General features: G+C 47.6%; 2 protein-coding genes across 4 annotated transcripts in view; both read left to right on the top strand.

The window, feature by feature from the left end:
* The window catches only part of LOC142488419 (uncharacterized), a 337,058-nt gene that overhangs the window by 77,867 nt on the left and 244,191 nt on the right, over nt 1-15,000 (top strand). The window lies entirely within an intron of this gene.
* Nucleotides 1-15,000, top strand: part of LOC142488397 (uncharacterized) — a 39,108-nt gene that overhangs the window by 18,421 nt on the left and 5,687 nt on the right. The window contains exons 1-2 of one of the 3 annotated variants that reach the window (XM_075588876.1): nt 1,288-4,308; nt 4,604-4,717. In XM_075588876.1, coding sequence (XP_075444991.1) covers nt 4,101-4,308; nt 4,604-4,717 — 322 coding nt within the window. In that variant the 5' untranslated portion in view covers nt 1,288-4,100. Of the gene's footprint in view, nt 1-1,287; nt 4,309-4,603; nt 4,718-6,063; nt 6,876-15,000 lie in introns of those variants that run through there. The other 2 variants (XM_075588877.1, XM_075588878.1) reach the window with 2 other exon arrangements.

The following is a 15,000-nucleotide window of genomic DNA, read 5'->3' as shown; positions in this document are numbered from 1 at the left end:
TGTGTGTTTTTTTTTGTTTTGTTTTTGTGGACCTTTGGCCCGTCACTCCGCCTCAGGCCAATGCGAGGTGTGGGGGGCGGGCCAAGGGGGTGGTGTGAGTGTGTGAGGCCAATGAGAGGTGTGCGGGGGCGGGCGGCCCAAGGGACCAATGAGATTGCCGCTAGGGACACCGGACATCCAGGCAGGCAAACATACAGTGCTTTCACTAATCTTATACTATATTAGTGAAAGCACTGTATGTTTGCCTGCCTGCCTGCCTGCATGCATGCATGCCAGCCTGCCTGCCTGCCTGGATGTCCGGTGTCCCTAGGGGAAATCTCATTGGTCCCTTGGTCCGCCCCCGCACACCTCTCATTGGCCTGAGGCGGAGTGACGGGCCAAAGGACACACAGGGACACACACACACAGGGACACACACACACAGGGACACACACTCTCCCCCGTCAGTTGGACCGCAGCTCACCTTCCACACCCCCCCCCCCCTCCTCTCCCGGTGCCCCTCACTCTCCCGGTGCCCCTCACTCTCCCCCCTCCCCACCTCACCCAAATCCCCTCGCTCCGCAACATCCCCAGCCGCACCATCACCCTCACCGTGCGCCGCTACCGGAGAGGGGAAGCGCGGCGCGGGACTCCCCATCACGTGCGCCGCTACCGGAGAGGGGAAGCGCGGCGCGGGACTCCCCATCACGTGTGACGCTACCGGAGAGGGGAAGCGCGGCACGGGACTCCTGCCACTCTTGCCCCCCCCCAGCTTCCCGAACTCACCTCCTGCCCCAGCCAGATGCCACGGGGTCAAGGTAAGTCACACACCGTCTCCCACCCACGCACTGTCACCCAGTCACCCACACACCCACCCAGTCACCCACCCACTCACTCAGTCACTCACTCAGTCACCCACCCACTCAGTCACCCACCCACTCACTTAGTCACCCAAAAACTCACTTAGTCACCCACCCACTCACTCAGTCACCCACCCAGTCACCCACTCAGTCACCCACCCAGTCACTTTCACCCAGTCACCCACCCACCCAGTCAGTCACCCACCCACTCAGTCACCCACTCAGTTACCCACCCATTCAGTCACCCAGTCACCCAGTCACCCATTCAGTCAGTCACCCATTCAGTCAGTCACCCACTCACTCAGTCACCCACCCACTCAGTCAGTCACCCACCCACTCAGTCACCCACCCACTCAGTCACCCAGTCACCCACCCATTCAGTCAGTCAGTCACCCACTCACCCACCCAGTCACCCACTCACCCACCCACCCACCCAGTCAGTCACCCACTCACCCACCCAGTCAGTCACCCACTCACCCACCCAGTCAGTCACCCACTCACCCACCCAGTCAGTCACCCACCCACCGACCCAACTCACCCACCCAACCACCGACCCAAAGTCACCCACCGACCCAAAGTCACCCACCCACTGACCCAAAGTCAAACCGACCCAAAGTCACCCACCCACCGACCCAAAGTCACACACCCACCGACCCAAAGTCACACACCCACCGACCCAAAGTCACCCACCCACCGACCCAAAGTCACCCACCCACCGACCCAAAGTCACCCACCCACTCAGTCACCCACCCACCCACTCAGTCAAGTGTCACACACCCACCCAGTCACCCACACACTCAGTCAACTCAGTCACCCACCTAGCTGTCAAGGGGGGGGGGGGGAAGCCTAACCCTGTCGTACGCCCCCCCAAAATTATATCCCGGGCAACGCCGGGTCTCTCAGCTAGTATAGTATAAGATTCACATTACGAACATTTAACACATACAATTTACCATGCTGAAAATCATCCTGATAAACTCCAATATCAAAATCTCCTTCAAATCCTTTTATTACTATGGAAGGCAACTTTGCGCTTAACTGCTCCTCCAAAGGTGTTAGGTTCAATGGTGTAGCAGGTGGGCCTCCACCTGTGCCTCTGGCATGCTTGGAGTATTGTTGTAATTTTATTTTGAGTTTTCTTTTGATGTCGTCAAACCGTTTCCGGCAATTATCGTGCGTGCGCACTTGAATTCCACAGCCAGACACAGCATCACGGATATTTATCCACAATTGTCTCTTCACCATAGGGGAGGTTTTTACTGTTAAGAAACATAATGACAGTAGAGAGAAACAGATTTGTAATTTTAACATTGTTTTATAATATAACATGTGTGATTTTTATTTTCTACATGGACAATTGCAGTAAGTGCTATGTTACTTTATGACCAAATTAGAGAATGTGCAATTTAACTACAACGATGACTATTGACTGTGTGTATTGTAATGCATGACATAATTGCTGTTGTGAAACAACAGTAGCAAACACAGCATTGTAACTGTACTGTTATTGGCAACCAGTAACATGGTGTTACGTATGTGAGGTGAATATATTTACTGACATTATGATTCCAAGTGCAAATTTATAACATGTGTACAACGTACCAACCAGATGTCCAAACAGACGGTCATAGTGTTCCAAAATTGACGCAACTAGCACCTGATTCTCCTCGTCACTAAATTTAACGTTTCTTTTTTTAGCATGTTGTACCAGTGGACTGACAGCATCATATATGTTATTTTCGGGCATGTATTCCTCTTGAAAACCAATGTTGCCCATGTGTATGTCAGCCTCAACATTATCTGAGGTGACATCTGCACCTGCACACACTTGTTCATGAACCGCTGACATGGTCACTGTAGGCAATAGTGTGTGCACATTCATTGTTGCACTAATAGTTTCACTGCCTGACTCGGACACACTAGCATTAGTTTTGTCGTGAGGAAAATGCATTGTGCTCACACTACTACACTGTCTGCCACGTACACGGACACGTACACCGCGACGTTCTCCACCACGTACACCGCCACGTAACCCACGACGTAAACCGCCACGTTCTTCGGAACGCACACTAACACTGCCACGCACAATTCCACCAACCGTACCACGAGCTCTACCACGAACCCTACCACGCATAGCGCCACGCACACTAACACCCAAACAACCAACACCACGAACACTCACAGTGTCACAAACATTCTCGGTAAACACACCATCAGTCACACCTGCTGAGATACTCGCCACACCATTGACATCAGGCGCAGCCATACTAGGAACACATGTAACACCAGCAGACATTGTTGCACTCTGCGTAACAGTATCATTGTTCCGTACATTAAACATTGCACCACTAACTCCTGCACCTTCATTAACAGAAGTTGAAAATACATGCACATGTTTGTGTGAAGTAACACCACGAGCAACATTTGTGCCTGCATGTGCCCCCCTTATCCTATTACTTGGTAATTGACCAAAAGACATCCTGAAATGCAGCAGCAACTTCAGTAAAAACAAATGCTGTTTGTAATCGTCTAAAAAGGCAGAGTGAAGTGTAGATGTGCCTTCAGTGTAGTACTGTACAATGTACTTGTGAGGCGAGACGTTTATGTGCCACAGGAATCTCTGTATGCATTCACAGAGACGCTGTGACTGGAATTGATTCCTGCAACTTTAATTTCGGCGCCAAATGCTTTCAAAGTCGCGCGAGAGTTGCGTGAGGACAGTGGACCAAGTAGAAGAAAAAAAAAATCTAATGGTTTCAAAGTCGCGCGAGAGTTGCGCGAGGACATTACAATAAAAAAAAAAAAAGGCTAATGGTTTCAAAGTCGCGCGAGAGTTGCGCGAGGACATTACAATAAAAAAAAAAAAAGCTAATAGTTTCAAAGTCGCGCGAGAGTTGCGCGAGGACAGTACAATAAAAAAAAATAAAAAGCTAATGCACAGTCACTCCGCTGAACATGGCGACATTAAAACGGACAAATTTTCGCCACTTCTGCTCTAGCCTTCTTATTCCAGTTTCCCACCTCTCTGCATATGGTGTGTTAAATTCGCCAAAATTTGGAGATTTTGTGCACTTGGAGATTTACAACTTAAAAACGTCTCTGCATAGGCCCCTAAGTCGGAGAAAGAAGAACTGAACACTGAGGAACATCTGATCCCAATAAAGGGTGAAACTGTTCAATTTCCTGTCTCTGGTGAGTACCTTTTTCCCCTTTGTCTGCACAAAGGGATGTTAACTTGTCACCTCCCGAGCGGCACTGCCCATGACCAGCACCTCCAGAGCAGTACTGCCCAGTGCCAGCACCTCCAGAGCAGCGCTGCCCACTGCCAGCACCTCCAGAGCAGCACTGCCCACTGCCAGCACCTCCAGAGCAGCACTGCCCACTGCCAGCACCTCCAGAGCAGTACTGCCCACTGCCAGCCCCTCCAGAGCATCACTGCCCACTGCCAGCATGGATCCACGTTTGTTAAGTGAGTAGAGGAGATATTTTGGTGTCTTTGAAATCTGCAAGGAGGGAATATCTGGTTATTTTGCCATTATGTGAGTCAAACACCCAAACTAATCTTGTTTTTTTATGTTATCTGCTTACCTGCTGAAGATAATACAGTATATCTTAAACTCTGTCATTTTGTGCCAGAAGGGCTAGTATATATTTCTTTACATGAAGTATTGTATTATATTATACCAATATCAGAGGAGGTGAAATCACAAGAAGCGTCCCCACTCCCAGCTTTACATGATGGATTTTCCTTTTCTTGTTGCCAGGTTTCCCAGTGGTTGTACCGGAGAGTTTAGAGATTAAATCAGAGAAAGAAGAGGCGAACACTGAGGAACATCTGTCCCCAATAAAGAGTGAAACTGTTCCATTTCCTGTCTCTGGTGAGTACCTTTTCCCCTTTGTCTGCACAGAGGGGTGTTATCTTGTTACAAGGCGCATGGTCACATTTAGCGAATATTCATGGTTAATTGCCTCTCATAGGAAGACCCCAGGCCTGCTGGGTGTTCTGGGACAAGCCACATGCAGCAGAGTTAGAAGTGCAATATGGATCTCAGACAGGTATAAAGGTTAGAAATGCAGAGTTATGGGTATCTGATCATCAATAGATACGATAAAATGCATTACATAAAAACAAATTTAAGGGATCCTTCCCCTGTCTGACCAGTGTATTCTGCCTGTGCTCATGTATGGATGTGAAACCGAGATCCTTAATTTGAAGATAATTCAGAAGCTTCAGACAACGCAAAAAAATATGGTGAGATGTATGCTGGGTATTACCCAAAGAGCACTATGGGTAGGGAAGGATAAGTGGGTGGAGGGGTTAGGAAAGGAAGTTTCCCGCTGCAGCCTGATAAGTGAAGTGTATTCACTTTGGGGCAATAGGGCTAATAGGCATAAGTGATACAAAAAGAAAAAAAGAAATCCCCTTTGAATGCACTTGCAGTGTAGTATGATAAGTTGTATTCTTAAAGCCCTTTAATGGTAATATTACAAATGATTATAAGATTGGTCACATACAATAAGATAAGGAGTGGCAGTGTAGATGCTGTACTAACATGCACACTGCGGTGCTGTCAGTGCCTTACAGGCTAGCGCGATTTCAATATCAACCAGCAATGATGAGGGTTAATCCTGAGCCCATTGTCATAGCAACAACTAACCTATAAATATCCTGACGCTGACTGGGCGGAGCCACCTTCGAGAAAGCGTAGACACGAGAAACGTACGTCAGGTGGTAAGGGCGTCATGATGCGGAAGGGCTGATTTTGTAGCATACCAGACTGCAGAGATACATTAGTATCTTCACTTTAACGAGGCTATAACTTGATGCAGGCTTTGAACCGCGCCTCCAGGCTTAGGCTGCGCTTATAGTGCCGGCAACGCGACGTCGCTTCAAAACAAATGCATTGAATCTGTAGCATGCGCTTATAGTAGGGGCGACGGAGCGACCTGATTCCCTGTAGTCAGTAGAATTTGATTTTTACAGCGACTGTCTCACCATGTGACAGGCTATAACCAATCAGTGGGCTTATGATGCAGAGAGAGGGGATGTGTGTGATTGTGTGTGATTGTGTGTGTGTGTGTGTGTGTGTGTGTGAGATAAAGATGGGTGCAGTGACCAACAACCTCAACACTAGGAATAAACGTAATGGTTTAAAGGCCCCTTCAAAGATATTTTTGGAGGTTTCTGGAAGACTCGGGGGGGCGTGGCTAAGATGGTGTTAAACAAAAGAATATATTGAATGTAAGATATCATTGGCCTAACACCTATTTGCAAGAATAACATATACAGACCATATATACATAGATATAAACACCCACAGTGTATAATATGTCAGGGGAGTAAGACATTTTCTGGGGGAGGCGTGGTGCTTACAGAGGCCCTGCGCTCTTCCCCAAAGCATTTACATGAAATGCCGGAGGAGCGCATGTGAGGCCTCTGTAAGTCCCTTACCGGGTCTATGGCAGCTTCTGGCGATGCGTAGACATGGCAACGCAGCATCAAATGATGCCGCAGGGTCACATGGCACGACTACACAGGATGCATACGTAGTTTAAAAAACTAATAAAGAATTAGAAAAATTACAGAAATAGATAGAAAAAACAAGTATCTCCAGAACTGTGCCTTTCCTAGCATACAAGAAATGCTAACATGTACGAGGATGAGAAGGGCGACACAAAAAAATACGCCAAAAACAAATGACTAAATCGTAGACTACACATCACAAAGCATCACTATTAATGTGCAAAAACATCAGTCAAGAAGGGGGGCAACGTTTCGGGATCTGACATCCTTTCTTCCGGCCCATTCCCACGTATAAAACCGCAGTACTTCCCTTATGATGTGTCCCACCTCAGTAGTTTCAAACTCGAAATTGACAGTCACACTCGGCTCATCTGGACCTCTCATTCCCATGTGTAGAGTAATGTTAGCCGCCGCAAAGATCTAATATTGCCGCAGGGCATCTGATGTCATCAACATCCCCAGCTGATCTACATCTCACGATGATCAGGAAAATTCAACGAGAGCCCACCAAGGTAGGACAGCGGCCGGGTTACTGTAAGTTGTCATGACTACTCAAACCAGGAAGTAAACAACCTTATTATTCATCCAGCGGGAACTCCGATCACAGGTAGGATACATCGAGTAATATAAATGGAAAGATATTAGTCCAAGGGGATATCAATATACAATAACGATACATGGATTAACTCATACAGCTATCTAATCTTTGAGAAACTGTATCTTATTAATACAGATGTAAAAAAGAGCAGGGAGAGCGCTCAAATTGAATCAGAATGATAATATGCAAGGTGCACAGGGGGACAAGGAGGACCCTATTTCCTCCAAAGTCTAATAGGAAAAAGAGGGGGGAGTTCCCAGCACTCACTGACGAATAGAAATAAAAAAGATTGGATAGAGGATATGCCAAAGAAAATTTAATAAATGGATATATCGAATTAAGCAAAAAGTGTACAACTTGGATCATGCAACACGCAAAAGTACCAAATCATAAAGGCAAAAAAGAAACTCAGTGAATGGGGAGAAGGAGATAACACAGAGAAAGGGAGGGGGGACAATGGAAACCACAAAGGGGAGGAGGGGAAAGGATGGGGTGGGACAGGAAAAATAGGGGGCATCTGTAACGGCCCCCCCCCCCCCCCAAAAAAAACCTTGCTTACCCTTGCTCTAAGGCAGCGCTGCACAAAGTAGGGGATACGCTCCGAGATTCGCTGCGGGGGGCGCAGGGTTTACAGAGGCCCCGCGCTCTTCCTGAATGCATTTAAATGAATGCCGGGGTTCTGCAGGGCCTCTGTAAACCTTACTTACCTTGATTCAGACGCTCCTGGTGAAGTGTCGCCATGCCAACGTGGCGTCAAAGGACGCCACGTGGTCAACTGATGTCACGTTGCCATGACAATGTGACATGACGCTAGGACGCCTGAATCAAGGTGGGGAGGGGGTTAACGAGGAGAGGGGGAAAGAAGGGGGGCGCGCAGGGGAAAAGATTGCGCCCCCCCTGCTCTAAGGCATACCTGGATTTTATTATTTTCAATTTCCAGGCCTCTGATGTTGTCTGTAACCAGCTGTTCCGTGTCGGAATACCAGGCCTGTAGGTCATAATAAAGCAGAGGCGCTCGTCATCTGACCGTTTAATCTCATGAGGCCCAAAAACCTGAGCAGCAGCTTTTCCTGTGTTCTGTCTGAAGTAACTTCTGTGGAAGACTGTACATGTTACTGTGCTCCTCCCTTTAGGAGTTTGCTGCGGGTAAAAGGATTGGCCTTACATATATGGGAAACAGAAGAACAAATCCTGCGCTCCTACCAATTTGGGCTAAAATATTCTAGTGACACGTTTACATTTAGAACCTAAGTCTGTAACGGAGGAGTCGTTTGGTTGCATCTTTTGATAAAAACATTTGAGCCGCCAACCTTGTCTGAAATAACCCCTTCCTGCTCAAAGTCGTAGCTCTTATTTATTTTTAACCCTTGTCGTTGTCGATAACAATATTGACGGAGGCAAAAAAATGTTTAGAAATAATTCATATTCTTATTCTCGGCCTCAAAAGCACACATTTTGGATGAATCCCTGTTTATGAGATTTGACCCCAAACTATCCCTGTAATTAGATTGTGTAATACTGTATATACGAAGCAGTCTTCTACCATAAGAAACCTTCCAGTGATAGACAACTTCATGTCAATGGGCTGTATGGTATCTTCCAGCTCCCCAAGGTACGTGTATGTATGTTGCTGCTGAGCTCGGGAGTCGCCGGGTCACTTCTATGTGGGGGAGAGCAGCATGGGAGAGCTGTGCCAGCTCTGTCCCCCTGGCGGCCGCGATACCCCTAAGGGGTGCTCGCGGTACCCTGGTTGAAAACCACTGTACTAACCAGTCTTCAACCATAATAATCCTTCCAGTGATAGAAGACTCCTTAATGTCCATGTGCTGTGTTGTCTTCCAGCTCCGCAAGGTGTGTGTATGTATGGCCTCACCAATGTATCCAGTACCTTACAGAATTAGCAAGACAGTACAGGGAATCAATATACAAAGTTTTACACGGGCATTAAACTGGAAGTTAAACAATGGGGACTAGAGAATCCCTGACCTACAGAGATTACAAACTAAATGGAATAAAGGGAGATTTACAGAATACAATAAGAGCAAGTGCAATAAAATAAACATTTTCAGGAAAGACGAAAGTGCATCAGAAGTGCAAGAACTAGCCAGAGGCCCAAATTATGCAAATAATTAATTGAAGAGATGAGATTTCAGGCATTATTTGAAGATTGGTAGGGATGTGGGTTGGTGAAGGTTGAAGGTGAGGGAATTGCACAGCAAGGAGACAGGTTTAAGGCTGAGTTCCCGGTGGTGACTGCGACGCATGCGCGCCCCACACCATGGCCCGCTATGAGGCAGGCCCTAGTGGCTGTGTGTGTGGGCGCGCAAAGCGCTGTGCCGCGTACGCTGGCAGGGATGACACAAATGTTGTTTTCCATTCCGCAATCACGTGGCACCATGCAGCCAATGGCAGGGCAGATATGCCCCATCATGGCTGCGCCCCCCGTCATGGCCCCGCTTCCTGCTCTGCCCTACAGACCGTCGATCATGATTGTAGTCTCTGCACGCACTGCCATGCTGGCAGGTGTGCGTGCAGCAGGGAGGACTGGGGCCGTAGCCTTAGATGTGAGAGTTCTGAAGGGACAAATTGAGCAGAGAGGAGACGGCCCTCAGCAGAGCTAGAAGGGGAATAGAAGGAGATAAGAGCTGAGATGGAAGAGGGGATAGAAGAATATAGAGAGAACGAGAATCTGCTAAGTAATGCAGTGTTTGATGGGGAGAAACAAAAGGATCTCATGAGAAGAGGGTTAGAGACAGAACAAAAAGGGAGAGAGAGAATTCTAGTAACCGCATTTGGAATAGTTTGTAGAGTCTGGCGTTGGGAGAAGGGAAGGCCAGAGAGGAGAAAGTCTCCATAGTGGGAAGATGAGGGTATGCAGGAGAGTTTTAGGAGAGGGCAGACTGTGGAAATGTTGCACAGCGAAAATCTGCCAGATTTATCAGCAGCCTGAATGTGAGAGGAGAAGGAAAGAGAGGAGACAAATATTACACCAAGGCAGCGTGCTTGGGAATTATATGAATAGTATTTTTGACTGACAATATATGACACAAAATGGAACAATTGAGTCTTGTATATGCGGGTCTTATGGCAGAAGATTACATGGGCAGTGTAGTCACTGCATCACTTAGATTGTAAGCTCTCCAGGGCAGGGATTTCCGTTCCTATTGTCTGATTGTGTTTGTTGCACTTATTGTATTATAATTCCCTGTACTGTATTGTTTCTGCTGTAAAGCGCTGAGTACACTGTGGGCCTTTATATAAATAAAGACATATATACATACATACATACATACATACATACATACATACATACATACATACATACATACATACATGGGCATCTACAGTATCTTTACACTATAGGTTGCTGTCTGGTTTAGTTGATATTATTAACGCACTAATATGATAGACCAGGAGTTCCGTAACTTTACTTCTCATGGATATTTTCAGTGTTAATTATTTGGATGATGTACATGTATCCTTATATAGTGAATACAGTAATAAATACAAGATAGATATAGATGTATATGTATGTATGTTGTGATATATTGAAGCAAAAGGTGTTTGAGGGGAGGTACATAGGACCCAGTACCTTCCAGGGTGTGTTCCCTTCACTCTCACCTGAGCCCTAATTAATGAGCTTCAAGGTTAAAAGGCAGCACAGACAGCTTCCTGGGCTGCTGCTGTGCTGGTCTGAAGGCGCACACACAGACAGCCCTGTGAGATACTGCAAAGGGAAGCTGCAGGTACAGTGTCTAAAGTGGGGAAAGAACGTAGTTTTTCCCACTGGTAGTTAGTTAGGGACTAAGCTGTATTAGTCAGAACTCTGAAAAGGAGTTAGGCTTTTTGTTTCTGTTTTATCTTATAAGTTAACCCTGTTCCTGCTTTGTACCTGGCAAATAAACCCTCCTGTGCATCAACACTACGTTTCCCTGCCTTTGATCTGGATAAAAGAGACTGCAGCGTGGTGGGGACATCACAATTGGTGGAGTTTAATGCGGGCAATCCACAAGGCAGTGAAAGTGGAAAATGGAGGCGTTTCTATCCTCGCTCCAGTACAAGCAAACAGAAAATGCTGCTATTCTGTTGCGGGGTTTGCAGGAGATGTCAAAATCCCAAAATGAGAGCTTACAACAGATTACAAAGTCACAAACGGAAAGTACTGCGGCGTTAGTAAAGCAGATGGCGGTGTCCCTACATCAGACGCTAAAGGAAGAACAACACGAGGCGCAACTTTGCCTACACCAAGTGCTCCGAGTCTTGGGGGAGAAAATTACCGCCCAGACTAGCGTGGCCCCCCAGGTCGCTCACCAGGTAAAATCGCACCTTATTCAGAAGATGACGATGGACGATGATGTTGAGGCGTACCTGTCAATTTTCGAGCGCACCGCAGTGCACGAAGGGTGGCCAGTTGAGCAGTGGGCTGGAATAATTGCTCCTTTCCTGGTGGGGGACTCGCAGAAGGCCTATTATGACTTGGAGCCAGAGCAGGCGGAAAACTATAAAACCCTGAAAGCTGAGATTATGGCACGGCTAGGTGTCATCGTCGCAGTTCGGGCCCAGCGGTTCCACTCCTGGCGTTACGATGCAGAAAAGGCTCCCCGCTCCCAAATCTACGACCTCATCCACTCTGCGCGGAAATGGCTCCAGCCTGACGAATGTATAGCCGCCGCCGTCGTCAAAAAGGTCGTCATAGACCGGTTCCTGAGGGGTCTTCCTCGCACCGTTCAGAAGTGGGTCAGCCAGAATGACCCCCAAAGCGCAGAGCAGTTGGTCGCTTTAGTGGAACGCCACTTTGCTGCTGAGGAGATGGCCCGGAATACAAGTCCCGATGAGTTTCCCGGTCGCAGGTCCCCGCACATCAGGAGGTCCGGTAAGACTGTTCCTCGGCCTAGTGGCCCACAGGGACTCATAGACTCCCATAAAGGAGATGGAAATCCCACGGCCCATAGAAGGGACTCTAGCCCCACTCCTTCCAATAGACTGGAGAAAAACCCCCGACCCAGTTTTGGGAAGTACACTGAGTGCTACAAATGTCATGAACTTGGACATGTGGCAGCAGTTTGCCCTATGAACCTTGACCGAATGCAATGTGACATTTCTGTGGGGTATTTTTCAGGCGGGGTTCCTGCTGTTAAGCAGACTGTGATAGAGAAAGGTCATTTAGAGAGGAATAGGATGTGTGAAGTCAAAATAGATGGGATACCTGTAAGTGCAATGCTTGACACTGGTAGTACAGTTACGTTGGTCGCTGCACATCTAGTCCAGTCTGGGTTTCTACCAGGGGTCTCCTTACAGGTAACCTGTATCCATGGGGATGATCGTACTTACCCGGCTGCACAAGTGTACATAGAAAACCCCATCGGCCCAGTACATTATCAGGTCGGGGTAGTGCCGAATCTGATGTATGAGGTACTAGTTGGTCAGGATTTCCCATGGTTTTGGGAACTGTGGGAAAGGAAGTCTGATTGTGTTCAGGATGTGCCCTTGAGGTCTGAGGTTCCCGATCCAGTAGATCTTGGTTCTGTATTAGAGGTTATGGCAGGTGAAGGACCTGAGGTTGAAGACACTCCAGAACTAGATTTTCAGGATTTACAGGTTGCTCCCGTAAAGTTTGCCTCTGCCCAACTAGACGATTTGACGCTAGTAAACGCCAAAGCCACAGTAGTGAGCATAAATGGGGTACCAGTTAACCCTGAGGTTACGCCATCACCACCCTACTTTATCTACAACAATGACTTGGTATATAGGGTGGAAAGAGATGACCCTGATAGGTTAGAGCAATTACTGGTGCCAAAGCCCTTTAGAAGCCAGGTAATGGACCTGGCCCATAGCCATGTCCTGGGAGGACACCTAGGGGTAAAGAAAACCACTGATAGAATAAAGGCGCGATTTTACTGGCCGGGTCTACACAAAGACGTAGAACGTTATTGTGAGACATGTCCAGAGTGTCAAATGACCTCACCAGTAAAATCGTTCCGTAGTCCGTTAGTACCCTTGCCCATTATTGAAGTTCCTTTTGAACGTATCGGAATTGATCTGGTAGGCCCATTACCAAAGTCAGCACGGGGCCATCAACACATTCTAGTCATTGTAGACTATGCCACAAGATATCCGGAAGCGGTTCCCCTCCGGAATACATCTGCTAAAGGCATAGCCAAATAATTAATGTTGTTGTTTACTCGGGTCGGGATCCCCAAGGAAATATTAACAGACCAAAGAACCCCTTTTATGTCCCGGGTTCCGAAAGAGCTATGCAGGTTGTTGAATATCAAACATTTACACACCTCGGTCTATCACCCGCAAACCGACGGCCTAGTGGAGCGGTTTAACAAGACTCTTAAACATATGTTACGGAAGGCCATAGACCGAGATGGTAAAAACTGGGATTTTCTCTTGCCGTATTTATTGTTTGCCGTAAGAGAAGTCCCTCAGGCATCTACAGGTTACTCCCCTTTTGAGTTGTTGTATGGGAGACACCCACGAGGTATACTGGATATGCTCAAAGGGACCTGGGAAACAGAGTCAACACCCCACCGTAGCATAATCGGGCATATTTCCCAGATGCAGGATCGCATTGCAGCAGTGTTGCCGATTGTGCGACAACACATGCAGCAAGCCCAGAGTTCACAGCAGAACTCTTATAACAGGAATGCCAGACTTAGGGTGTTTGGGCCGGGAGATAAGGTGTTAGTGCTAGTACCTACAGTAGAATGTAAATTTTTGGCCACCTGGCGGGGACCCTACGAAGTCCTAGAAAGAGTAAGAGAGGTCAATTACAGAGTTAGTCAGCCCGGAAGGAGGAAGCCAGAACAGTTGTATCACGTGAATCTCCTGAAGCCCTGGAAAGAGAGGGTGAAGTGTTGGTTACTGTAGTTCAAACGGTACCATCTATGGAACCTTCTGTTCCTGAAGTGAAAGTTGCTGACACCTTGTCTGGCCCTCAGAAACAGGAGGTAAAGGAGTTTCTTGTGCGCAATGCCCGAGTTTTCTCCCCTGTACCCGGGAGAACCTTGGTTATTGAGCATAACATCCATACAGAACCTGGGAAGGTCATACATCTTAAGCTCTATAGACTACCTGAGGCTAGGCGACAGGCCGTTAAAGAGGAGGTCCAGAAAATGTTGGACCTCGACGTAATCGAGGAGTCATTCAGTAACTGGTCGAGCCCTATCGTGTTGGTTCCGAAACCGGATGGCTCGATCAGGTTCTGTAATGATTTTAGGAAACTAAATGCAGTCTCCAAATTTGATACATACCCTATCCCACGAGTAGATGAACTGATAGACCGGGTAGGTGATGCCCGATACTTAACTACCTTTGATCTCACTATGGGGTATTGGCAGGTACCTCTAACACAGGCTGCTAAAGAAAAAACGGCATTTTCCACACCAGGCGGGCTATACCAATATAAGGTCCTACCCTTCGGTCTACATGGGGCTCCAGCAACCTTTCAGAGATTGATGGACCGGGTTTTGAAGTCTCATACAGACTATGCCGCGAGCTACCTGGATGTTGTGATCATTCACAGTAATGACTGGGACTCTCACCTGGGAAAAGTACAGGCAGTTTTAGACTCCCTGGAGGAAGCGGGTCTGACGGCAAACCCTGCTAAGTGTGCCATCGGTTTAGAAGAGACCAAGTACTTAGGGTATACGGTTGGTAGAGGGCTTGTGAAACCACAGGTGGCAAAGCTGAAGACAATTAGGGAATGGCTGAGACCAGTAACTAAGAAACAGGTTAAAGCCTTCCTCGGCCTGGCCGGTTACTACCGTCGCTTTATACCAGACTTTGCCACCCTCTCAACCCCTCTCTCCGACCTAACGAAAGGGAAGAGTTCAGTCATGGTGAAGTGGTCTGACCAGGCGGAGAAAGCCTAATTAAAAGACGCTTTATGTGCTCATCCCGTCCTGATCACCCCAGACTTCACCAGGGAATTTCAGGTTCAGTGTGACGCTTCCGATGTAGGGATAGGAGCGGTCCTGTCACAAAGAGTTGGAACGGAGGAACACCCCATCATCTATATCAGCAGAAAGCTA

Source organism: Ascaphus truei, chromosome 2, assembly GCF_040206685.1.
Source record: "Ascaphus truei isolate aAscTru1 chromosome 2, aAscTru1.hap1, whole genome shotgun sequence".
NCBI lineage: Eukaryota > Metazoa > Chordata > Amphibia > Anura > Ascaphidae > Ascaphus > Ascaphus truei.
Note: the sequence above shows the minus strand (reverse complement) of the source record. Positions and strands in the feature narration are given on the sequence as shown.